We start from the raw sequence: 26,053 nt of genomic DNA, 5'->3' as shown, positions 1-26,053 counted from the left end.
ATGGACTGGTGTCCTATCCAGGGTGTATCCTGTCTTGTACCTGTTGCTTGCAGGGTCAGGCTCCAGTTCCCCTGCAATCCTGTATTGGATAAAGTGGTTAGAAAATGGATGGACAGTTTGAAATAAGAAACCATTATTTTGGGAAGTCTTTCCTAAACAAACATGAACTTCAACAAGCAATACAGAAAATAACAGAATTTCAGATAACATGCTCAACAAGACTTGGAGCAGGAAACAAATTATAACGATTAGATATCAGTTTCCCCTTAATATTGTCTCCCTTAATTTTGGACAGACAGTCCCACTTCACATTTTAACTATTCATCTTCAGGCTAAGCTTGATGTTGACAGCTATGATTAGAAAGAATTAAGAAACCAGGACACACACCACTGCCTCCATTATAATTGATTTGACTCTGTTAATGTGTTGGAACAGAAGAGCCATCGTCAGAACATGTATGAATTCTACCACATTAAAATAATTGTGTCCCTTTAACAGGTTGTTAAGCTTTAGCGCAGATCAGTTTCAGAACTCTGTGTTACTTACACTTTGACAAATACGGCAGAACAGGAAGCAGATAAAAATTGTAGCTTTTCAATAGCTTTTGATCTCCAGCTCTCCCTGCTTACCAGTCTAGTCTACGTCTTTGACTCCATCACTCTGCTAAGTTGCAGATATTGGGTGAATGTCGAGGGGAGATCCACATGTGAAAACTTAGAAAGTACTCTGACTTACCAGGATAGGTGCATTTTGAACCAAATTTACACATCCTCCCATACTGATGACCCAACAGATATTAATATCCCAGGTTCTCTATCTTTCTCTGATGCCTGCTAACATTTGATGAACATCTTGCTACACAATACTTAGAAGTGCATTTGACAAGTGGTTTGAACACAAGGCACTTTACCCAAAGGGTTGTGGGAGTTTGGAACAAGCTACCCAGCCGTGATGTTGAAGCTGATACCCTGACATCTTTCAGGAACGGACCGGATGAGATCCTTGGATTGATTAGCTGTTAACAACCAAACAGACTAGATGGGCCAAATGGCCGCCTGTTATTTGTAACTTTTCTTACATACTTAAATTCTGGGCAACATAGGCTGGTATCCTCCAAGTACCACTTCATTACCATTTTGGCTGAATCTCATCATGGAATAATAGAAAGAGAGGGAGAGGAAAGTGTAAAAAAACTGTCCAGTCACCTGCTTTTTTTTTCTCTCAGCCTCTTCGTTTAGACATCTGCTTGGAAAGCAAGAGGTCAGATTTAATAAATGTTAATTAGCCTCATTAAATTCTTCCACTCGCTCACTGAGGTTCTTTTTCAGGTCCTCCTTTGATCTTCTATTCATGCCAATTTAACCCTTTTGGGTTCAGAAAGCACAACACAGTTGCTTCAGCCAGCTTACAGTAGATACTCAATATTCATTTCAGCTACTACCAGGTTTTCTTTGCTAATATAATTTAAAACTTTGAAAGCTGGCCTTAATGTGTGTGATATATGTACAGTTTAAAGTAAATCAATTACAAACTTTGCTTACAACTCAGATAACTAAAACAGTTTGAAATTCTATTACAGTTTTCACTGAAATTGCCCACAATATCCAATGAGACTGCAGGACATAGCCCTTATTGATAGTCCAGATATGTCAGAGAGATTTGCATTTGTAATTATATATTTCATACTGTATTTTGACAACTCCTAATTGTTGTTCATCCTGAATGACGGATTCCATTTCAGGTCCAACCCGTACACCTGAGCTTATTGGCAGACGGATTCTTTCTGCAGGGAAGTTGGGGCTTTAGTACCAGGTGTAGGACTGAAACTGTCATTGGGTGTTTCATTTCCTGTATGTATGGAGAAGAGTCTCTCACTCAGTCTAGCAGTGCACCACAAGCCCAGCCAGTGAGAGGGATCACCAGCTGTATACCTGGAATCACAACAATAAATCACATCTGTTTGGAAGCAAACTGAGAAACAATGAAATAAAGACAAACCATCCTAAAGAGATTTTTAGTGAGTAGGGTGGCATTGTGGTTAGCAGTGCTGCCTTGCAGTGGTGGGGCCTTTGGTCCAATTCCTGGGCTGCTACAAGTTCTTTATATTTTTTCTGTTGTGGGTTTCCTTCAGGTGCTCTGGTTTCCTCCCACAGCCCAAAGACATGCTGGCAGGTTAATTGACTTCTGGAAAAATTGGCCAGTGTGAGTTTGTGCATGTTGGTGTCTGTGTCTGCCTTGTGATGGACTGGTGTCCCATCCAGGGTGTATCCTGCCTTGAGCCTGTTGCTTGCTGGGATAGGCTCCAGCTCCCCCACGACCCTGTATTGGATAAAGCAGTTAAAAAATGAAGGACAGCTGTTATTCACAAAGATAAGTCTGCCTTAATTTCTCAGTCATGTCTTTAGATAAGAGAAGCATGTGTATCTGCTTCTGGATATTAGTGACTGTTCCCTCTGTTACTGGAAAATTAGCAGTGACATCCCCTGTACCTGCCAAGCTACAGTATAAACCCTATTGGACGACTTCAGACCTCACCTTATTCTGCAACGACTTTCTTCAAAATAATTTACAAATACTTCTACAAGGCAAAAAAAAGAACAGAAACAGCACTGAATATAAGAGTAAACGTCAAAGAACAGAGAAACAGAAATAATATACAAAATGTTGCAGGAGAGCAAAAAGCTAAAAGCTACTTACTGCTATGCACGGTTTGAAAAGCCATTAAGCAGAAAAATAGAACAGGTTTTTCAAGAGCTTTAGTTTGAAGAAGATTATCGGTGGTTTTCCGAAAGCTAATAAGAAAGTGCAGTTATTACAGAATAACGCACAGCCTGGAGTTCTTCTGTTTTGATTAAATAATAAATCACAAAGAAATATGTGCATTTCTATTTTTGCTGGCTTTATTAAAGTTATTCCAGAGCTCTCATAAGCTAATTAACCACAAATGAATTATTTAAGGAACCGTTTCTTTTTGTTTCATTAGAGCATGCTGGTTGTTCTCGAAGTATGTGGGACACTGTGACTGAAACTGATCTTAACACGGCCAATCAACAAGACAAGACGGTGCTTGAATTTTCTCCCCAGAAATGGGTGAATAATCACTGGCTGACAAGTTAATAAGATCTGCCTTTTCCTTCTGTATATTTTTTCCAGTCTTCTTGCATCCTGTTATATTTGTCTCTTTATTTCTCTTTTATTATCTCATTTTTACCTTTAAAACAGTGCAGACTGATCACTACTAAGCGAGAAAGAGACACTTTATTTATGATGTGTTTAAAAGCATTGTGCACTGAGCAAAAAGCTCAGCTTTTAAACCACCATTAACTGCATTGTGGAAGTCCCTTCTGTTTAGATGTGGGTGTGAAATAGCCTTTTTATTCTCTGGAAAACAACTTATGTAAATAAAGTGCTGTGCAGGAAGTACAGTAAAGAGGTACATTAGGAATTGCACATCACATCTGAAATAACCTTAATGTGCTGACTTGAATCAGATGTGCAGAAATATACACAATATTCGCAGTGTATTTAACAAGTTGAATTGACTGCCAGCTCGAGGCAGGTAGATAATGTTGTGTTTGGAACTTGGTGGCTAAACTCGTCTTCACCTCAGGCATGCTGCACAGTTTGATTTTTTTGGAGATGGTGAGTCCAGAGTGCCATTCAATTTTTAGCCTAGTGTGATGATCCAGATAAAATTAACCCAAGATAATAATCTTTACACTTATAAAATACTTTTCTGGACACTCCACTCAAAGCGCTTTACAGGTAATGGGGACTCCCCTCCACCACCACCAGTGTGTAGCCCCCACCTGGATAATGCAACAGCAGTGGGGAGAAGAGCAGAGTAATGAAGCCAATTCATAGATGGGGATTATTAGGAGGCCATGATTGGTAAAGAGAAATTTGGGCAGAACGCCAGAATAACACCCTTACTCTTTTCTAGAGACGCTCTGGGATTTTTAAAGAGCACAGAGAGTCATGACCTTGGTTTTACTTCTCATCCAAAGGACAGTGCCTTTTTACAGTATAGTGTCCCCATCACTATACTGGGGCATTAGGACCCACACAGACCAGAGGGTGAGCACCCCCTGCTGGCCCCACTAACACTTCTTCCAGCAGCAACCTTAGCTTTCCCAGGAGTCTCCCATCCAGGTACTGACCAGGATCACACCTGCTGAACTTGACAGCTGGGAGTTGCAGGGTGATTGACACATGACGATCCAATGACATCTCATTACTTTTTTTATTTTCTACAATATGTGCTGTATATAATTCAATACTCTTTTTTAAAAAAAATCTAATTTATTACCCTCACAGTCCAATGTCATTGCTTTTACTAAAAAGATAAACAGTAAAGATATTTTGTAAAGATAAACAGTAGACTATATTCAATAACGTTTCTTTATTCAGAATATTTTCCTGTACTTCCTGGGCGAATTTAGATCAGTACTGTCAAGTATTAGTTGGAGTTTCATTAAAAATACCGATAAACAAGGTAACCGATTAGCGTAACAAATACAAGGCGTTGTAAAATAATCGATTATAATAATAATAATATACCCCTTCCGTGTGAGTTGAAAGGGACTAGAAGTTAGGTTGACGGAGGATAAAAAAGCTTTCAGCTTTTGACAGAGGAAGCCCAGCATTCGATCCTCTCAACACATTCAGTAACACCTGCACTATTTGTAAAATTTACGGAAACACCATGAAGGAGTCTAAATCATTTTTTTTAAATTTATGTTACAGAAACTCTGTATGATCAAGTCATTTTTCATTCATTTTATAAACCCATGTGGAAGTTAAGGCCCTCCGGGGAAAGGGTTAGCAGCGAATGTGTGCGAGGAAGTTTGAGTTCTTAGGCCAGTGAAACAGCGGCGCGAGTGTCCTCTTCTGGAAAGAAACGGAGCTGTGCAGCTCTCGCTTCAGGGAGAAACACGACTCACAAACTGATAGACAACAGGTGCTTACTTTATTGTCTGCACGGAAGCCTCTTTATAAGTGTGGCCTCCATCTGGAATGTGTCAGTTTATTATGCTCTTTAACAGACAGAAGCAGATTTTCCTCGAGTATTTGTCAAGCTGCTTCTCCATCCGCTTTCCCTTAAAACCTAGCAAGCTTCTTCCAGTCCTTGCCAAGGCGCTGTTCTCCAACCTGATGCTGTCGCCACCGTGCTTGACTGTAGGAATCTGTGTTGGTATTGCGGCACTAGTAGCCCGTTGTCATAACACATACACGTTCCAGCTTTTGCCGTTGAAATCCGTAGCTCTTTCAAAGCTGTTTTCGACATCATCGAGATATTCCCGACTCTGTCTGGGGGGGACGAGCTGATCTAGGCAGTGTCTGGTATGATGCACTTTCAATTTCATGATGATTGAGTAGACCGTGCTGAGATTTGGAGACGGGCTTTTTTTTTTTACTCTTCTCCTGATTTGCGTTTCACAATTACTGTAAACCCGATTTGTTTTGAAAGCCCCTGTGTCTTCACGGGCGAATCTTTGCTTGAAATTCACTGACTAAGAAACCTCACAGGCCATTTTTTTATTCTGAAATCTCGAGAACCACTATTATTGCACACAGAGGACACTCGGCAAATTGTGGCTCATTTAGGTGATTTTGCGAACTTAAGCTAATTTAGGTTAATCAATGCACAAAGTTTGAAGGCTTATGCAATAATGACTTCTCCATTTTATCTCATATTAATGATGAACTTCCTTGTTCATGGTTCAAATGCTGCATCATGTATTGTAACGAACATTAATGACAACAAAAAAGGTCTACACAAATGTCATACCTTAAGAAAGTCATTGCAGTGTTTTGATAACGTGATTGAAAGATTCGAATTAAACGTTTTGGAACTCAAAATGTTTATACATCATGACTGTTAACAACAACAACAACAACAACAACAACAACAACAATAATAATAATAATACCTTTGTCTTTCCCGTAGCTTTGCTTATTTAATGGCTGAATACTGCCCCCCTCCGGAAGATGACAATACATGGATATCTAATAAGATACATGCAAGATCTGTTTGGGATTCATTTCTATTCACTATTCACTATATTTACTAGTCACTATTGGGAATTAAAAACAAGTTCTAAAAATCTTTTGGCGTATGTGTAACCGGGTGGTTACGGAGTGGATATTTGAAATCTGACACTGAAATTGGTAGCTGTCGCTTTAAGACACGCACGTATGAGTGACGTCAGTGCTTCAGTAATTGTGGAAGTGGACATCGTAAAGTTGAGCTTGGTGTGTGGCTCCGTGTGATGTGAATGCAGAGAGCGTGTTAAAAGAAGACTGTGATATTCTGTGCGTCTTGGATTAGACGAGATTAAAGAGGAAATTGCCACTACCGTATTTTTTCTTTGTTTTTGTTTTTTTTAGTAGCACTTTGTGCATCCTGGTGTGTGTATATCTCCATGTATATCTATGTGAATCTTTCGGGTTAAAGGTTATACTGCATCCAATCTAAGTTCTGTAACAGAAAATAATACAACCACTCATATTTATGATTTCATGCAGATCCAGAATAAAAAGAATCCCCATTTAAGTTTATTGTAGTACGGTGTGTTCTTTCCCGGGCTACATATGAAATGAAACAGATTTTGCGAACGTTGTTTCTGAACCCGTGAGCTCTAAAATGCAAGAATTTCGTCGAACATACTGTAGGTTCGAGTGCATTCTGTGCAGTCTAGTCTTATATAAACAAACGCAACAATCAGTCCTGCAATTCTCAAGATAACAGTATTGTTTCCAACCTAGTAAGAGCAGGAAGAAACAAGAAAAGCCTTGTTTTGTGAATCACAGTGAAAGAACAAATTGGTTAGTATTAGAATAATACCCAACGTTTACATAAATCAAAAATTCTGTATAAACCAATCCAAAGTGTTGCATTCCATGGTTCACTGACATACTGTGTTAACAGACGGTAAACTTTGATTCCACAAAAAACGACATGACCATGTTATCATAGTAATTACTGTTTTACAATGGTAAACTATGTTATGATTGAATTAACTATATGAAACATGTAAAGTGCTATCTACCTGTGCCTTATAAAGCAGTATACCCGCCAAGAATGATCATGGTTACAATAATAATTATGATGGGCTTATCGTGAGAGGGGCTTTTTCATAACGAATGGGATTGTTTCATATCGATGTTCTGTAGATACTCTAACCCCAGGGGAGAGAAGAAAATGAAAATGGTTATCTTATCGTGTTTTGTTTGACATGTTTTCTTTTGCCAAAAAAATTAAGACGTTGCAGGGTAGGAAGAGGGAGGCAAAATTAGTTCCAATAGTTTGCAGTTTGGGGGAATAGAGGAGTCTGAACAGTTTCTTTCATTCTCAGGTAAAAAAGCGGGGTGTTCGGCTCCCGACTTCTCGGTAGCCATAAAGGGCTCACATCCTTGAGGTATAAGAACTATATTTCACCTGAGTCATCCAGGGTCAATAGTACTTTAGGTGCTCGGAAAACTACATTTCCCGTCGATCCCTGAAAGCCAGCCGGTAAATCCGTATCCGGTTTCTCGCGGTAGTGCGGTGCTAGTGTCTGGATGCTGTTGGCGAGCAGCGAGAGAGATTCCGGAGTGCTGTGGAAACCGCAGTTTAATCCGATATAACGCTACCATTGAACAAGAGGCATTAATACGGGAGTCCTAAAACAGACGCATTTAACCTTCCCACATATTATTTATTCAATCTGAGCCTATTTGGGATTTTTTAAAAATAAAACAAGTCAGCAATGGCGTTGAAAAGAATCCAAAAGGTGAGTGTTTTTTTCTGTAGTGTTCGGTCATTTTTGACAATTTAATTTATTGAATCGATCCTTCTCGACGTGAAAGCCCTAGTGTTTCGCTGCATTATTATTTTTATCTGAACAGCAGAAAATAAAATGACCAACGGCCGCTCTCATAAGGACTAACCTAGCCTTTTAAAAACGGCATATGTTTGACTGTGTGCGTTCATACATCACTAAAGGGTGAATTGATGTTTTAAATATTTGACTTATTGCATAGTGGTATAAGAGGGGGAGGGGGGAGTGTTGCTAAATCGTGTCCCCCCCTGGCCGGCTGTGAATGAGTGAGAGAGGCTAGTGCGCAAGCTCAGTGTGTGACAGCTGGGAGCAGGTTGCCAAATACTGAACCCCAATGTCAATGCTTCCATATATGGAGTAGCAAATGGGACACTGTGGCAGGCGAGGGTATTTTTAACAGAATTAAAAAGTGTTCGTGTACACAGTCCTTTCAGATCCCGGATTAGACCATTTGGGAACACGAGGAAATCGCAGCCTTTGTGCTGTGTGCTCTAGGTGACAGCAGTGTGGAATACCACGATGAACAAGGCAGAAGCAAAAGGGAGCAGCTATAATCTGTCCTTGACAGCTGTTTCCATTGGCTTGATGTAAAATCAAACGTGATTAAATCTCCTAAATTTAACACTTCACCTAGTCCCTTAGCTATGCCAGTGAATGCCAACACAGTTTCAAGCAAGTGGCAGATGGCTTCTGTATAGCCCAGCTCCCACAATGAAAAAAAACCCCGGAGTACTTTTTACTTGGTGATCTGAAGAGTCTTGACGCGAGTCGGTGTTTGAGCCCTGCAGTGTCTTGAAATGATCTGCGCCAGTGCTCTGTAACGCAGTGAGTCCAGGGTGTCCTGCACAGTGTATGTCCGAAGTGGTAGGGTTGGATTTGACTGTGTCTCTACAATGTGTGCTGCTTTTACCATAAAGGCACCCGGTGTGCTCTTCCAACAGTGGTTAGAATTGAAACTGATCTAAGAGTGTAATTGGACTTCATTTTTATTTTCCCAGGGTTTGATTTGAATCTCAGGTTCTCCTAAACCAAAGAGCGTTAATTTGCATTTTTTCTATCTAGTGTTGGTTTGTATTATGTCGTGTAGGTTTAACCTAGTGTAGGTTTTGTATTATATACAATTTAAATGTTTTAAATATCTTCTTTTTTTTGGAGAATAAAAATCAGTCGTTCAAATAATCCAAAATTTTGTGTCTTTCCTTCACAGGAAAACGCGACACTGGACCGATTTCTGCTGTAACCCAGATTAATGTATACTTCAACAGTGAATCAGGATATTCACTTCACTTCCTGTTTTATGATAGTTGTTGCATTTTGCACCATGCTTTTAAATGAATCAAAAAATGGCACTCATTTATCGTTCATTATTGCAATTCTCTTTCTCTGTTTGTTGGTGTTCTGCAAAAACACATCCAGTTTATTCTGCATACTGCAGGTCTGCGAGTAGTTTTGGCTGAGGCTTCTGTGACCTTCTGTAAATTCAGTAGTTGCCCTTCCATTAGAGTCCTGAAGAGGAGTCCAGTTTGTGTCCAAATACATCTGCAGGTTAATGTAGGAGTAAAGCCTTCGTACTATTTGCCTTTTCTATAAGGTTATTTTTAATGTTATTCATGTTTTATTACATGCTGTTTTGGTAGTACGCTGTTATCTATGGTTTGATTTGTTTGTCGTGGTAACTATGAATTCCAGTAGCAGTTAGATCCAGGAATACAGACTGATTTTTGTGGAAAAGCGGACTTGCATAGCACAGTCCAGTGCAGCCATAGGTGAAAAGCACTAGCAAGAAGAGGTGATGATATGAAGTTCTTGTTTATTATTACCAGAACACACTTTTGTTCTCCTGTGTGTTTGAAGTGTCTGACTCCTGGTCAGGGAGAGTTTTTTTTATAGAGTTTATTTTAATTTAATTAGTCAAGATTAATGTGATCATTTTAGGGTAATTTAAATACATCTCTAAAACATCAACTTTTGGGGCTCTCCTGTTGGGCCCACTGGTTAATGTGTTTTCTTGTTTATAAATTAGTGTTGCAGTGTTAGTGTGTTTACAGTTACTTTGTTATTGAGAATATAGATAATTGTAACAAAGATTGTGTACCTTAAAACCAGTGATTTTAGTCTTTTTGGTGTGTAAACAATCACTGTGTCAATGATGTAAAATGAACGACCATACAATGAAGATTTGTTTACTGAATTTTTGCACACGTTATTCATGAAGATATATTTGCAATTCACAGCATAGATAAGACACCATCCTTGAAAGCAGCATTCTTTTAAAGCTACTGCAGTTTACTGTCCATACCGGAATGTGAGTTATATACACATCATAGGATATATCAAACAAGTAATTGTATGGTCTTGGAGTAATTGTATGATTTATAGAAATCCTTTTTTTACAGAAGGATTTGGAATGTTAACTCAGTTTTATGTTATGGTTTCAAACCAGTTACTCGACTTCCTTCCAAACCAGAATTTAGTTTTTCAGGTAATAAAAGAAATGACTGAAAGTGCATGCTATAATCTGGATTATTATCAACACAGAGGGAATAGTCATTTATAATAAAAGCAAATTTCTCAAACCAGAATTTCTACTGCCTGCCTTTATCTTTTTAGTGCTTTTTACTGCAGTTTTAAAAATATTTTGAATATTTAATTTCATTAGTGGGCCTATTTGTTTTCACAGTCACATCAGATCATTTGATTGCTCTATTCTGTCCTTTTTTTAACATTTCTAAACTATTGGTGGAGGACTTTAGAAGTATCATCTACTGTACTTCAGCTCTTTCAGCAGTATTATGGATTCAGTTCAGAAACAGGCAGACCTTTAAACCCAAACCTTTGTGGTTTAAAAAACAAAAGGCAGGCACATTTCTGGAGTTGCGTGCAGGGTTTTTTTTTCATAAGGATACTTACAGTGCTCTTTACTCATGTTTGCCAACAATTGATTCGCTTCGTTAATTTCTGTCAGCGGAGAGAAAGTTTGTCAAGTGTGAGGGAAGCTGACTTCTCGGTATTGCTGGCGACAGAAATTGAAACTGAAGTAGATCCTTCCCTGAGATTGGAACCCTTACTGATTGATGCTCAGCAATCAGATCCTGCCCCTCGTTGCAGCATATGCTAATCAATATTAACTTCGTCCCTCTTTCTGTGTGGATTTTGCAAGGCATGCAGTGCTATATATAGCAAGAAGAGAGAAGCTGACAGGGAGAGTGGGAGGTTGAGAGAGCGGGTTTGTGCTGATGCCATTAATGCCACATACTGGTTTCTGTTCTACATATAGCATTAATGTATACAGTAGGGGGAAATATGTGGGTATCAAAACTTGCTTTGGTGAAGGGAGAAAGTGAAGGTCAGCCAGAAGCATTAGAATCAACTGTGCTGTGTCTGTTAAGGGTGTATAATATTGTTTCATTGGATAGCCCTTTGCAAAGGGGATCCCTTTGAAGGCCAGAATACAAAATTATTTTGTGACTCAGACTGTGAGGCATTACATCGGAAAGGCCACAGATGAGACAAGGCTACTCAGCCCATCAAGCTCATTTGTTTCTTTTTCTGTAGTCCCATAGCCAGTTCTGGATTAAGTGGGAATGCTCTCTAACCTCAGAAGGACAGTCCAGGCAACCTGACTGTCTTTGGGATGAGAGGTGAAAACTGGAGCACCCAGCAAAACCCAAGCAAACACCGAAGTGAAAGGGACAGTACTTGAGCTTTAACATTTAAATGAATCTTAATGTGGTAACAATACAGGTGGACGCTTTTTGTATTGTGTGTTTAAAATCTAATTTATTCTTCATTCAATTTAGTTTAGCTTGAGTATGATCTTAACATCCGTCGTCGAAACAGCTATGCTGCAGAAAGTTCATTTGTGAAAGAAAAGAGGCACAGTTTAAAGATCTTCAAATTGTAGTTTGGCGAATAAAGCTTTTATCATTTCCTATCAAAATCCTTCAAAACTAGCTCTAGCTCCTCAGTTATAATCCTTTTAAATTTGTCCTGTAATGTTTACAGGAGATGGTACCTAAGAGAATTGGTGTGGAACAAACACTGCTGTTTTTAAGGGATTGTTTATACCATTATGTTCACATCCAAGAAGAAAAATATTGTGAAAACATGCGGTACTCTGTCCTCTTAGTTGTGTTCTGTGTTAATGCTGTATAGTTCAAGCACTTAGCTTTCTGAACATTTTTTTCAGAAGCTTTTTTATCAGTATGTTACATGCAGATGACCGTTTGTGCACTGAGACAGAAATAAAATAAGTGAAGTGCAGAGTAAGTCAGTGAACTCTTTAAAAAAGGTCATTCCAGGCTAGGAAACATGAGCATTTTTACAAATCATATAACTTTTTACATGGAGCATTGTGAGTGGAATTCCATGAGGATCACTCATATTTAACTGAAAGAACATCTCTGCCTTATCATAAAATGATCACATTGTCAAGATTTTTGTATTTATAACTAGATGTTTACAGTGACATCAAGTAACAGTAACATGCCACTAAGCATATTTGTTGGGTATAGTGTTATACATCTGTGCAATCTAGGACAGATCTGTCAAAAGACCAGGGTTCACACTCAAACGTCACTGCTGTAGTATTTGATATTCACAATGGTATTTTGCAGTTTCCCTAGTAAACATAGTTAATTGTCCCTTATCTGGGAACAAAGGAAGACTGCATGTTGCACTTCAAATTTCATAGGTAGCTTGAATATTTTAACTAAGTCAGAACCAGGTGCTTAAAACTTACATTTCTATCTTAAATTGGGTTGATTTATCTAGACCCACACGTGGAGTAGGAGTTACAAATTAGTCTTAAAATGAGCCCTTAACTTAATGAAACAGGAAAAAGGTCAAACAGCATTGGAATGTGAGTCTTAATCATTTTCCTCCATATGATTTACATATAACTCCCCCATTGAGATGTTAGTAGGTAACGCTTGTGCTGTAGAAGGTTACTGGTTAAAGTGAAGCATTGCTCTAAAGTTCTAGGGAATGGTTTAGTTTGGATGAAACATGTGTGTATATCTTTATTGGAGGTTTGTTCTTTTTACAGTATATGATCAATTTGCAAATATGCTTGGTTTCCTAAAACATGTGCAGAGAAGTCCTTGTTCTTCCCTCAGTAAAGTCTCTGGCAGAGGCGATATGCCTACCCCCTCCTAAGAGAAAGCTCCATCTGAAATGTCAGAATTAAAGATACAACCAGTGTGCCAAGCCCTGGAGCACTGCCTTCGAGTTTTCAGGAGAGATCTCTTTCTTCTCAACTCGGCCCAGACACCCAATTTGTCACCTGTCAAGCCAATCTATCACTCACACAGATAAAAAGTCAAAAATATGCAGCAGCATAAAACAAACTAAGAACACTCTAAAGCTCCAGAAATAATCCCTGGGCCTCTTTTAAAAAATATCATGCACAGTTGCATCCCAGGTGTTCCTTTTGAGGTTAATTTAATCGTCAGGTATGCTGGTGTTGACTAATCCTACTGCAACACAAAGGCTGAGTGACAGAGTTTCATAGTCTAGCCCTGTATATATTTGCCCAAGGCCCAAGTGCTGAGGCATGTTCCTGGCCTGTGTTCACACTGGCAGCATGGCTTGGTGACTAACTGGGATTTATGTACTTAAATGCACTTTTCAGCTTTATAAAGTGAAGCATTCTTCTTGTCACCGGTTTATGAATGCTTACAGATTTGTGCTATTTATTTCTTATGCATAACGTAGGTGGAGAGCGCAGATGGCTTAAGAAAAGAATACACAAAAATATCAACTTATTAGGTTCTGATTTTAAACCATGCACTGCTTTGTGCTTGTTAATCATGACTTTGTCTTATTTTATTTTTTTTAAATCAAGGCTGATTTAGAAAGGTGGTGTAAAAAAGTCATTCTCTGTTTTATGAGACAAAGGTAACTGCAGCTGAAGTTGGATTGAACCCCTTTTTGTTCTTTGCCTTACCAGGAGTTGACAGATTTACAAAGAGACCCTCCTGCACAGTGTTCAGCAGGGCCAGTGGGAGATGACTGTAAGTATGAGCTAGAGTCTCACTGTTAAGAATTGATCCTGAGGTTCTTAATGGCATGCCTGTGTTCACAGTGTCAGATAACATCTGGTAAGCATACTGCTTCCAGAATATAAGTGGTTCAGGAAGCCCATGGACTTAATTTGCTCTCATTATAACGTGTAAAGTGGTATTGAAAATTACATATTATTCCATATGTTTTGTCACTGAAGTCTAATTGGTAACAAATTAGAAACTTTCAGCATATTACCTGATTTAGCTAATACATTGCAACTTTATAAATAATTATTTATAAATTAATTATAAATATTGAATTGAAAGTGAATATACTGTACCTGTCAAAGTTTAAAGGAAAAAAAAATTACTGATGCCATTTCCCCACCTAAACATTATAAATATTGTATAGAATCCCTTTCCACTCCCTTGCCTCCCAGCCCCCCTCCATCTCCACCTTTGCAGCTGCCCCTTGCCTACTCCTTACAGGGGTTCTCACCTCCTCGTCCTCTGGCCATGAGGTTACCCTTAGCCAAACGGGGTACTGCCGATTTATTTGTGACTAAAACATTCAGATCTTTCTACACACTTAATTCTTGGGTTTTGTTTTTCCAAGTGAAAAGTAAATTCTTATGGGATGCTACAATTCCTTGCTTAAAGGGATGCAGTCAGCTTTGGTGCATACACCATTTGCTGTTCTATTGTCTGTGTTGTGTCTGAAGTTTGAAAAGTGCTTTGGGAGAAGTAATATTCGTATTGATTCCTAAAACTAGCCTATGGTGATATTATCTTTTGCTCTTTTGGTTGCTCTTAGCTAACCAATCCCCATTTACCATAGGGGGCGTTATTCTATATTTAGATTTTATAATGCACCCAAGGTGGCTGGTGAGACAGTATCAGTGAGAGCGGCCCCACTTCACAACAGATCAGGTGGAAAAGTGAGCAGTTCCTTTGCTGTTAAATTAAGAGGGGACTTTAGGAAGGCCGGGCTATATCAACCCCGACTGGGAGAAAAGTACCATTGTACCTTTAATGTCCAAGTAGTTATCACATGTCTCAGCTGAAGGATGGCATCTCCAACAGTGCTGTCTGTTTGGTCACCACACTGTGGTGTTGCATTGGGAATTCTGGTGCAAATGGTAACATACCACTTGCAGCAGCAGCTCATTTGTTCCTGGAGTCCTCCTATCCAAGTACTGACTGGTCTGAGCCTTGTTTAGTTCAGTTTACAAAGTGATAACACTACTGCATACACATGCTGTTTAGCTAGAGGCTATACTGTATATCTTATTTTTCTTTATGAAAAAAAGGTAGTATAAAAGTGAAGTTCTAAAAGTAACATTAACAATTAAATCGCTACCATGTTCTTTTTAGCTAAAGGTATAAAGTCCAACAATTTCCTTTTGTCGTGTTTAATTTCTTGAACTGTATGTATTGTACAAGCATAGGAATCTCTTTGAGGCCGGTTGTTTCTGCTACAGACTTGCATTTCGCATCAGACGAAAGTTCAGCACTTGGAGGAGGCAGTCCATCTTGTTTTTGGCTTTTGACTGTATGTGCCAGGGCAGAGTTTTCTGTAACAAAAAAAATGATCACTGACATGTTCTTTTTTATGTTTCAGTGTTTCACTGGCAGGCAACAATCATGGGACCGGTATGTAACTGCTGTTTTTTTTCCCATTCCGAATTTCATGTTATTCTGCAGCACCTTCAGTTTTTGCTATAGAGATTATTCTCTTATTCCACTCTTTTTATCGTTTTCAGAACGACAGTCCTTACCAAGGTGGGGTTTTCTTTCTGACCATACATTTTCCTACAGATTATCCTTTCAAACCACCAAAGGTAAGCTTGTCTTGTCCTTATCAGACTGTAGGATTTTCTTTCTGTTTTATAAATTTGAAACTGTCAGTTATTTGTATTATTTAGCCATCCAGTTTTTTAAGGCTCGTCAGCATGCTCTTTGGGAAATTGTAATCAAAGTCTGCTTGTAACAAGACCCAGGCTCAAACTAGTGATGTCAAGGCCACGGTGCTCGAGCTATGAGCCTTGATTTGTTGAGCCGCCTGGGAGCCCAAGTATAGTATTTTCTAATCTTACAGTGTGGTGTTTGAGATGTGTCCTATTTTACTGTTACTTTACATGTAGTTACACAGGGGAATCCTTTGCTTTTAGATCTTTTTCTTGCTCAGAACTCGGCTTTTTAAATGCATATGTAAGGATTCTTTTTGAAACTTAAGACCTTTTTCTCCCATGGAAAATTTAAATAATTCTTCAGTATATGCACATTAACATTAACATCTAAATTTTTTATATGATCAAATATAGATAACTTTTGTCAGAGACATTTAGATGCAGAACACTCTCTCAATTCAAGGGCTGCTCATTCTCTGAAATTGTATTTTATCTGGCAATTGTATTTTGCAACAACATCTGTTATAAAAGATCTATATATCTGAGTTAGTGTGTCTAAAATGTCATCTCCGTTCTAGGTTGCTTTCACAACGAAGATCTACCACCCCAATATTAACAGCAACGGCAGCATCTGCCTTGATATCTTACGGTCGCAGTGGTCACCAGCACTCACAGTATCAAAAGGTATGTCATGGTCTTCAGAGGGAATTGCCTGATATTTTCCATTGACCGTCATTCATAGGGTATTACAATGGAAAACTCGCCATCCTATCCTAGATTTTTCACTTTACTTGGGGCTTAAGGTTGGTAAACCTGTTTGGTATCTTTTTTTCCAGGATCTTCATGAGCAGTTCTTACAGTTGAGAATGGGAATTTGGAAAATGTGTTACTACACATATCCTGATATAAAAAACCACCATTTTTAAATATAATATAGAAAAAAATCCTGTCTGTAATCGATTTAACAGTATGCATTAGAGATCATAAGATCAGTCAATTGCTACTGTAAATTGACATTGAAGAATCTGTTTTGGGGAGAACTGTTCATGTATGTCTATTGTCAGGACATCAAGCTTGTAAATGTTGATTTCAACATAAGCTGTAAAGAGGGATTTCAGCCTTGAACATCAGAAAAACAGTAGACATGAGGTAAAATACATATTGCATTAGCTTTGTCACCTGGATTAATGTGTATACAAAAGAATCAGGACTGAAAAAAACTTTGCCTTTTCGGAGAGATTATGTTCTTTTAATGTAGTAGCTCAGCTCCTTGTTATTCAAAATACATTTAAAAGTAGGTGGACTTTGAGTAGGGAATATATAACCTAGTGCTAATAATTTATTGCATTTACTGTATGTAGTGCTTTTCACCCTAAGGAATCCTAAAGAGTTTTGCATAAAGCAGGGGTCACTTCATCCACCTCTGAAATGCAGTCCAGCCTGGGTGATGCACAGCAGCCATTCTTGCAGGAACAGCATAATGGGAGCTTTAATGACTATATATGCATCATCCAGGTGGGGGCTGCACATTGGTGGTGGTGGAGGGGAGTCCCCATTACCTGTAAAGTGCTTTGAGTGGAGAGTCCAGAAAAGCGCTATATAAGTGTAAGCAATTATTATATGGTCAGGACCTTGGTTTAAAATCTCACCCAAAGGATGGCATGACACTACAGTGGGGTGTTGGTTTTGGAAACTTTGATCCATAGGGAAGAGCACCATCTACTGACCTGCTAACACCACTTACAGGATTAACTCTGCTTTGTCTTGAGATCTCATATCCCGTTACTGACCAGGCCCGGCCTTGCCACACGTCTGAGAGTCCAAAAATACCCATGGGTTTTTTTAAAGATAAAAACACTGCATGATGAAATTTGAGTAAACCTTTTGTAAATACTGTTATAATAACCAGCCAGTTCTGTCATGTTCCCACGTCTTCGCATCTTACACAGACCTGGCTTGTTTAAAGCACATTATTGCTCCCAGTAGGCACATTAGACCCACTCGTTTTGAGTGACATGTGGTAATTGGCACTTGAGCACAAAAAGATGGTGTGGGCATAATGGGCATAATTAATAGATGCATAGCCTGAAGTAATCAGGTTGTCCTACCAAAAGGACACGTTGTTCTTTAGGTAAGGCTTAAGTATGGCTGCTAAATTTATGGGTAATCTAATGATTGCAAAATAATCTTGCTGGACCAATGTACTGTTCATTCTTTTTTTTGCGATTTCTGGAATTAATTCTTTGAAGCACATCCTCTTTTTGTACATTTTCCTTGTGCACAACATTTCGTTTATTTATGTTGATACAATTTGGTTTTTTTATTTTTTAATCAGAAAATTACAAGATATACAGTAAAAGTTTGGTTTGAATATTGTGTTAAAATAAATTCACCTCCACCTTTGCATGGAACCTGAGGACGTCTGGAAGACAATTATTAACTTACATGTAGGTCCAAGCTGGTTTTAGATTTTGCATGGATTTTTACAAATAGTTGCAGGAGTGTTTTATATATAATAGTTTACAGCCGTTTTCAATATTTTAAATCGAGCGGAACTTCATCAAAATGAATACTTAGCGTTTTAGATACTAGGTTCAGATTTGGCTTGGAGGACATTTTTACTATCATTTCTGAAACAAGTAAGTAATCATTATGTTTTCTTGCTTCAGTAAAGCAGAGGACAAAAGCAGCTGAGCTGAGCCCCTCGTTCTCCTCAGAGGGGCGTATGAACTTGAGCTTGTGCGTCTCAGAGCCATTGTGTGTCACGCAGATGAGCAAATAGGTGGTCAGTCACAGCTCGGAGTGAGCAACCGTTGTCATGGCAATGGAGATGAAAGCCTGAGCACTGTGTAGGTGTCTCAAGAGCCTTTCATGTCTCCCAAGGAGAAAAAAGCACACAGCCACGCTTTTAGGCGCTTTTAGTCACATTAGCTCTGTTGTATTTTAGTACCTGGGCTTTTGTAGCAGCTTTAAACTGAGATTGGTTTTATTTTTTACCCATTTTGTGTCCTTTGATCGTTGCTTTTACAATAGGGGGTAATTCAATTCACACTTCACATGCCTTTTATCCTAGATGAGGTATTTAAGGCTGTGTTGGGCAACTTCAAGTCTTTCCAGACTGCCTGATCTCCACCTCTATGCAGTTATTCAACTGTACTGGTTGTTTTCTTAAGATTTCATTTTATATAACCTTTAGTACACATTATTAGAACCTGTAATATTCTGCCGTTCAAGGTCTGATGTAGAGAGCTTTGTTTTAATGTTCTAAACTTTTATTTCCTCATTTTTTTGTGAAATTATCACAAGTATTAATGGAGACAGCAGATGATGGTAACATATCAATATGGAAACTGAAAAAAATGTATTGATAACATTGCTGTATACCAACAAACTGCTCTTTTCAGATTAGTTTACAAATTTGGTTTGCTGATTATTATAGTTCTCAAAGACTGTGCAGGGAGCCCCAGGAAACAAAAAAGAAACATTCAACCTATTTATTGTAAAATCAACACTGGTGCTCCGATTTGCTTCCTTAATACAGTAGATATGAATCTGTAAAGTTTGTAATGGGTCTTCTGTTGACAATTCAGTTCTGCTTGTAATGGTTTTATCATTTGTAATCAATATTGATTTGGACTTGTTTTTTAACCAGATGTCCGTATCAGGAGTGGTTGCATGAAAAGAAGCCCCACCCTCCAATATTTACCATAAAATAACTTGAAATCCTGTTTTGTGCATGAGGACTGCAAGGCAAAGTCAAGAAAACAAAATTGAATAAAAATGAATTACAGAGCGGCTTGTAATTTTTAATTTATTTCCCTCTGCTGTGCAGTTCTGTTGTCCATCTGCTCTCTCCTTTGTGACCCAAACCCTGATGATCCGCTGGTACCAGAGATCGCTCACACCTACAAAGCTGACAGGGAAAAGTAGGTATCCTCAAGTGCCCTTCTCCTGCCTCATTTCAGCCTTGCAGTTGTGTTCATGATTACAGGTACCACATTCATTTTACCTGGTGTTATATATTGTGCCTCCCTGACCTCTCCTGTTCACCTTCAGATTCACTCTTACTCAATGTTCAGTTAAAGATAAAATAAAAAGCTGCACTCATTGAAGTGTAACAAAGTATTTTTACAAAGTTGAGGCACTGATTTTTGCATACCTGGCCTGTGTTGTCAAAACACCAGCAATTAACATTTCATCTTTGTCTGCGTTGCAGGTACAACAGACTAGCAAGAGAATGGACACAAAAATACGCAATGTGAGAATGGGGGGGAGAGCGAAACATTTTACATAAACACAAGCAGAGAAAACAAATTGACAGACCCTGGACAGAGAAAAAGAGAGAGAGACACAAGCTCCAGTGCAACCTGGTTAAAGATTGGTGACCTGCTGCCATGTGCCATTCATGAAGACTTTTGCACGCCTGCTGTGGAGAGGCAGAGGAAGCCACAACACTCCACTTTAGAGAATGATGTAACCTCCTTGTTTCTGATTGCTCCAGATGACCAAGCTGGAATCAAGACTGTCTCTTTTCTTTTTATTAATATCATTATTACTACTCTTAATATTAATATACTGAATGCGAAGTATCTGGATGAGAATTTGGAAGGACCTCAGCAGTTGCCTGACACTCCTCCTTGAAATACAGTTTATTCTTGCTTTCCCTCAGAAGCTATACAGGGTGCTATGTAATGTATATGTGTACATTTGTGACTTGCTTTCCTAAAAGCAGGCTCTTTGGTGTTATTCTCAGTAACGATATGTTTAATATTACTAATGGGCCCTGAAAGAAAACTCTAATTGGAGCCATGTTAAGGATTAGTTTGCAGAAATGGCCTTGTAATGTCAGGATTTGTACAGGAACAAATTTTCTAGAACAAAAAACATGATCTTGAAACTCAAAGAGTAAGGGTTTGGGAGAGAGGGTCTCGTGTGTGTGCATATACATACATAGAGATGCACTGTTGGGAGTTTGTGTTGTATGTGCAGGCAAGTGTCCTTTTATCTGAGGAACAATCAGACTCTGCTTGCCTTAGTTTTTGGTCATTGTGAATTAGGGAGCTAGACTGTAGTGGGGATATGAACCACTCTTAGTGGTATTCTCTGTTCTCTACTCACTGTTTATCCGTGAAAAGCCATGACTGGCTCTTGACGTGTACAAATGCATTGGCAGACACTGTTCGGATAGTTCTAAGATCGCATATTTGCCCTGTTGATCGAGTTGAGACTTACTAATTACACCTCTACCATCTATTCAACTTGGACAAACTTGCTTGCTGATTGCTGAGCTTGCTCGCTTTCTCGACCACTTTGAGGCTGTCACCTTCAAAGTTAGAGAGGACAGATCATGAACTAGCCAGTCTTACCAAGTTGAATGGATGGTATTTGGTAGAGGCATGATCAGCAGGATACACCTTGTTAAACAGGGTCGTTTTGATGCAGTCTTAATACTATTGAAACACTGTTTGCAATATTATTTGAATCTCAATCTGGTTATGATATGTAGCTGTGGCCCATCACTAAACCTTAGGCTATTTCTTCAAGTGTGCACTACATATTTTCAAAGTTTCTGAATATAAGTTGTTAGTTTACATTAAGATAATGTGTTTTAGGATGCATACATTGAACTTGTTTTAAACAGATTCATGCTAAAAAGAAAACCTAAACATGATATTTGGTATCATGCACTGTGTTGTTAGTTCAGTTCAAAAGTACCGTAACTGCAGCATAGATTTATATGTACAGGATTTGTGAAAAATCAAGTTTCTTTCACCTTAATTCTTTAACTCCCTGTAAGTGTATTAAATGCAGTTAACTTGATTTAGATATAAGCCAGACCTGATATTTCACTACGTGTACCTCCATCTTTCTTTCATCTTGCAGATAATCTTCTCATGCCGCATTCATGAGAATCAGAAATGGTGCAACAGACATGGAGCTGTTTTTAACTGTATTCTTGTTTTACATGAAGATTGTCATCTAGGTTCTACAGGTCAATACTACGGACAGGCTAAACGCAAAGGTGATCAGTACAGGTGGAATTCACCCTACTTGAGTGAAATTCAGTGCAAAAAAGGCATTCAGAACCATAGCTGTGACTTAAAGGGCATACATTTGTTGTTATGAAAATAATTATATTTTATTATTGCTTATCTATTTTGCAGTCTTCATTATAGGCATTTTACACAGTGATACACAGTAGCTTATAGGGATATATATCCCAGTCAATTAAAAAGTGAAAGTGAAGATGTCCATTTGAATCATAAACCTTATATTCACATTATTTATTCTTTGCTTGCATTATATCACTGGTTCTGATTCAGGTTAACACATTTCAATCAGTGTTTCATTGTATTAAGAGCCAGATGTAAATTCTAATGCCCTAATAGTATACAGCATTAAGCAAACACATTTCTGAAAGTTCATCTTTGGTAGCAACAAAATTTTAGAAGAATTGCTTTCAGGCATGCGTATTTTGGGGCTTACAGCTCAAAAAGCAATGCTTGAAACAATAATATATACGCCTGTTCCCAACTCCTCTGTTTTTAATCAGTTGGGAACCTTCTGCTTCAGTGGCTATACACTGATGTTGAAGTGAATGGTTGGAGGTGTCAGCAAGGTGAAATGTTAAAAGCCTTTTTCCTCTGCGTGAGTTTCTAGAACAGTCTCTTCATTGCCGATTGAATGCTACAATCTTATAATCCATTGATTTAACTGTAGTTATGCACTGGTCCATCTGTCAAAAAGGAATCTTTGTATAGTTTAGAAAACTGTCATAATTTCCACAATTATAAAGCAATCAAGAGATTAACAAAGATGTGGTTAAGGAAACAGAGTAAAGGCAGGTCTAGTGATTAGTTAAAGCTGTTAATGAAATGGCTGTTTTGGCTCCATCTCCGCAGTGTCATGTATTTACCTGTTCGGGACTTTTAGGCCAGCTACAGGGGTTGGAGTGGGCCATCCACAGCAAGACTAGCCTCAGTTCACACTTGACCCAGAACTAGATATCAAACAGCTTCTGTTCTTTTCAGACTCTGAAAAAGGGCTGCCTTTTGTTTCTTTTCTGTTTCTCAAGAACACACATAGCTGTTTCTAGTGTAATTAAGGCTACGATTTTGGCACCAAACTGTTTTTAAGTCTATTACCAGTTCACATGTCCCTGCAACTTTGCAGGGAACTAAATCGATAATCTTTGATCACAAGGAAGCAGAACACAGGATATTTTACAGCTACAATTTCTACTGGAATACTTTTGAATGTAATGCATTTACGTGAAGGTAGTGTTCAATTTGTTACCACAGAGCAGAATTGTTTATTATTGTTGCTGTGATGTGACATTGTTGGAGAGCATACCTAGCACATCTGTGCTTTTTGTATTTAATTAATTTATTCATTATTTATTATATTCCAAGTGTAGGGTGAGTTGATAGTGGTCTCCAGTCATGACCTTTTCCTCTGTGTGCTTTTGATGCGATTCTTGGTCAAACACTGAAACAATATCTTGCCGACTGTTTTTTCAGAGATTGTCTTTACATCTGGAGAACAGTTTTGTGGCTTGCTCTGTACAATGGGCTGATGAAGAAAGTGTTTTGAAAAGCCATTTGCAAGATTTCAGGGATTTTATTACTATTCATAGTCTATCTGGCACCTTTGTCAAAATCTTAGCCTTAACTATAATCGTATCCTGTATATAAATACTGTAAAAACACAATCAGGGCTTTAGAATTTTTTACAAGGCAGGGGAATCCATGGTTTCATTTCAGCATGAGCCTAATAAAAAGTGAATCTTAATGCAAACTTTTTTACTCAGTGTTTTGCTCATTTGAAATCCTGGATGCCCCAGTTTTAAGTGTACAGACATCACCTTATTTTCACTTCGATCATGAATGATTCTGAATGCACCGCCAGTCCTCACCCCACCCCCTTCGCCCCAACACTTCCTTCCCAGTACGTTCAGATACCATTTGGCACAGAGAAATTCAGATGTACCAACACTAAATTAATAAAGCTCCTTTTGTTTTATAAGTGGTTTGAATTTTATTTCCCTGGTGTGTTCCACAGATTCGACAACAAGGTTGTTAAGCTGAAGGGGTGGATTCTGTTGCAAAAGCAATCTGAATTGTGGGAGTAAGATGGAAGCTCTTCAGCTGGATGGTAGAAACTTATCAAACTGTGGCATGATCAAATCTGTCTGAATAAAGGGCAAAGTTAAAGTGATTTTTCGGGTTTGCATTCAAAAATGTATCCATAGAATTGCTGTATTCTTATCACGATTCATAAATTAAATTATTACACTGTCCTCTAACCAAAGTCTAATAATAATATAGTACTAACATTGTACAGCAGTCTAGAGTTTTTTTGGTAAAGTATAAAATACCATCCAAGCTTAATGACAAAGCATTGAAATATTAAAATCCTCCAAAACCAGTATTAATATGTTGCCTATTAAACCATGGCTTTAATGTTTTGAAGAAATCGAATATGTTCTATTTACATGTTGGGTGTAGAAAGATATCTCAGTACAATGCTGCCCTCTGGGGTTATTTCATAAAACGGCATTCTAGACTCCATTGCTTTGATTTCAGCAGAAGAGGTAGCTTTTAGCTTTGGAAAAAACGGATGTGTCATTATTTAGATTTAATCACATTGCAGGAAATAACTTTTTTTTGTACAAACAAACATGCTCATACCCGGTTTATAAATAAATGTTTGCCTTCATTGGAACTGAAAATACTGAAAGCATTTTGTCACGTACTGCTGTAGTTATAACAGTGACATATTCACAAAAAACCACATTTAGCATCTTCCAATAATAAGGAGCTTTTGGTAGAGTTTATTCTTCAAGTGTTATTGTACTGGGGCAGCACATTCCCCTGTCTCATATATTAATCGGCTTGCTGGAGTGTACATAAATCTTGACATGAATCTATTCATAGGTACGCTCATTACTTGCCCAATGACCTTTAAATGAACCCTCTGATTTTGTGTTTGTTTCTTGGATGAGTCTAAGGAGTAAAACCCATGGCTGGAAGTCTAAGGATTACTCCTGGCACCCATTTTGCTTTCATAATATGAATTCCTGGTTGAGTGTATTGCTTTTTTATTAGTAGTGATAGCAGAGGTAGTAACAGGCTGCCCTTGCCCTTGAGTTTGTTCTGTTCTGTTGTCGTGATCCCTGGTTCAGGAGGCTTGGAAAACCCCAGCCGTGAGCAGACAGACAGAAGACTCTAGAGGAAACACAGTTTGCACCACAGCACCCAGGAGCAGACTCGGACACCAGGGACTCTACAGAAAGCAGTGGAGAAAGGCCCTGGCATCCATTGCTCAGGACGGCCTGGACTGAGGAGGGCACCTGAGACTACACCTGTGGAGTTCCATGCTCTGTGGCGAAAAGGAGGCACAGCAGGGCATCGACTGGAGCTGTTTTTTAGAGAACAGCACTGCTGGACCGCTCCTCTGGGACACTGGATTTTGGTAACTGGGGTCCGTGGGGTTCTTGTGTTCTTCTGTGTGTCCCTCGGAGATGCCTTTTGTGTGATGTATTCCGTTTGGCTAGGCCGTAATAGACAACTGTAGTCATGAGGAAATAAAAAAGGGAAATGATGTAAGGATGAATGTCTCGTCTGGTCTGTGGGGACACTGGTGGTTCTGGGAGAGATAGAAAGAACTCGTTGAGGAGGGAAAAAATATCCTAGCACCTTTTATAATTGATAGATGGCGTAGTCAGCTATAAAGGCTAAAATCATCCTGCATTTAGAGGTCACCACTATCTGTGACACTATTTCCATTACTTTTAAGAAGCTGTGTTTTTTAATGACAAAGTAGTTTAGAGGTTTAACCTCGGTTTAACTTCTCATCCGAAGTACAGCACCTCCTACAGCGCTGAAATTCTGTTTACAGTATTGGGTATTGGTTTGGAAATTCTAGTCCAGGGGAGAAGTTGTGACCTGCTGGACCAACAACACTACTGGGTTTGCTTAGAAGTCTCCCTTCCTTGTGCCAGCAGCCATATCATCCTGCAACTCCCACTGACAAACCACTGAAGTTCAGCAGGTGGGAGTGTGGTCAGTACCTGGATGGGAGACTCCTGGGAAAGATAAGGTTGCTTCTGGAAGAAGTGTTAGTGGGGCCAGTAGAGGGGTACTCACCCTGCAGTCTGTGTGGGTCCTAATGCCCCAGTATAGTGACATAAAACTGAGGTTCTGACTCTTTGTGGGCATTAAAATGCCCAGGGCATTTCTTGAAAAGAATAGGGGTGTTACTCTGGTGTCCTGGCCAATTTACCCATTGGTTTTTACCAGTCATGGCCTCCTA

General features: G+C 38.8%; 1 protein-coding gene across 2 annotated transcripts; it reads left to right on the top strand.

The window, feature by feature from the left end:
- The first annotated feature begins 7,536 nt into the window (after positions 1-7,536).
- ube2d4 (ubiquitin conjugating enzyme E2 D4) lies at positions 7,537-23,764 on the top strand. 2 transcript variants are annotated; one of them, XR_016086132.1, is made up of 7 exons: positions 7,537-7,776; positions 13,775-13,838; positions 15,451-15,482; positions 15,593-15,670; positions 16,318-16,423; positions 19,572-19,730; positions 19,956-20,091. XR_016086132.1 is itself a non-coding variant. In XM_088906933.1 (7 exons), the coding sequence occupies exons 1-7, from the start codon at positions 7,753-7,755 to the stop codon at positions 19,999-20,001; spliced, it is 444 nt and encodes a 147-aa protein (XP_088763059.1). In that variant the 5' UTR covers positions 7,537-7,752; the 3' UTR covers positions 20,002-23,764. The 2 variants fall into 2 exon arrangements, 1 of the variants encoding a protein (XP_088763059.1); XM_088906933.1 differs by having other exon boundaries at positions 19,572-19,665; positions 19,956-23,764.
- The last annotated feature ends 2,289 nt before the right edge of the window (positions 23,765-26,053 follow it).

This window comes from Atractosteus spatula, chromosome 2 (assembly GCF_055471065.1).
Source record: "Atractosteus spatula isolate fAtrSpa1 chromosome 2, fAtrSpa1.hap1, whole genome shotgun sequence".
NCBI lineage: Eukaryota > Metazoa > Chordata > Actinopteri > Semionotiformes > Lepisosteidae > Atractosteus > Atractosteus spatula.
The sequence above is the reverse complement of the archived record's forward strand: the minus strand, read 5'-3'. Positions and strand labels throughout refer to the sequence as shown.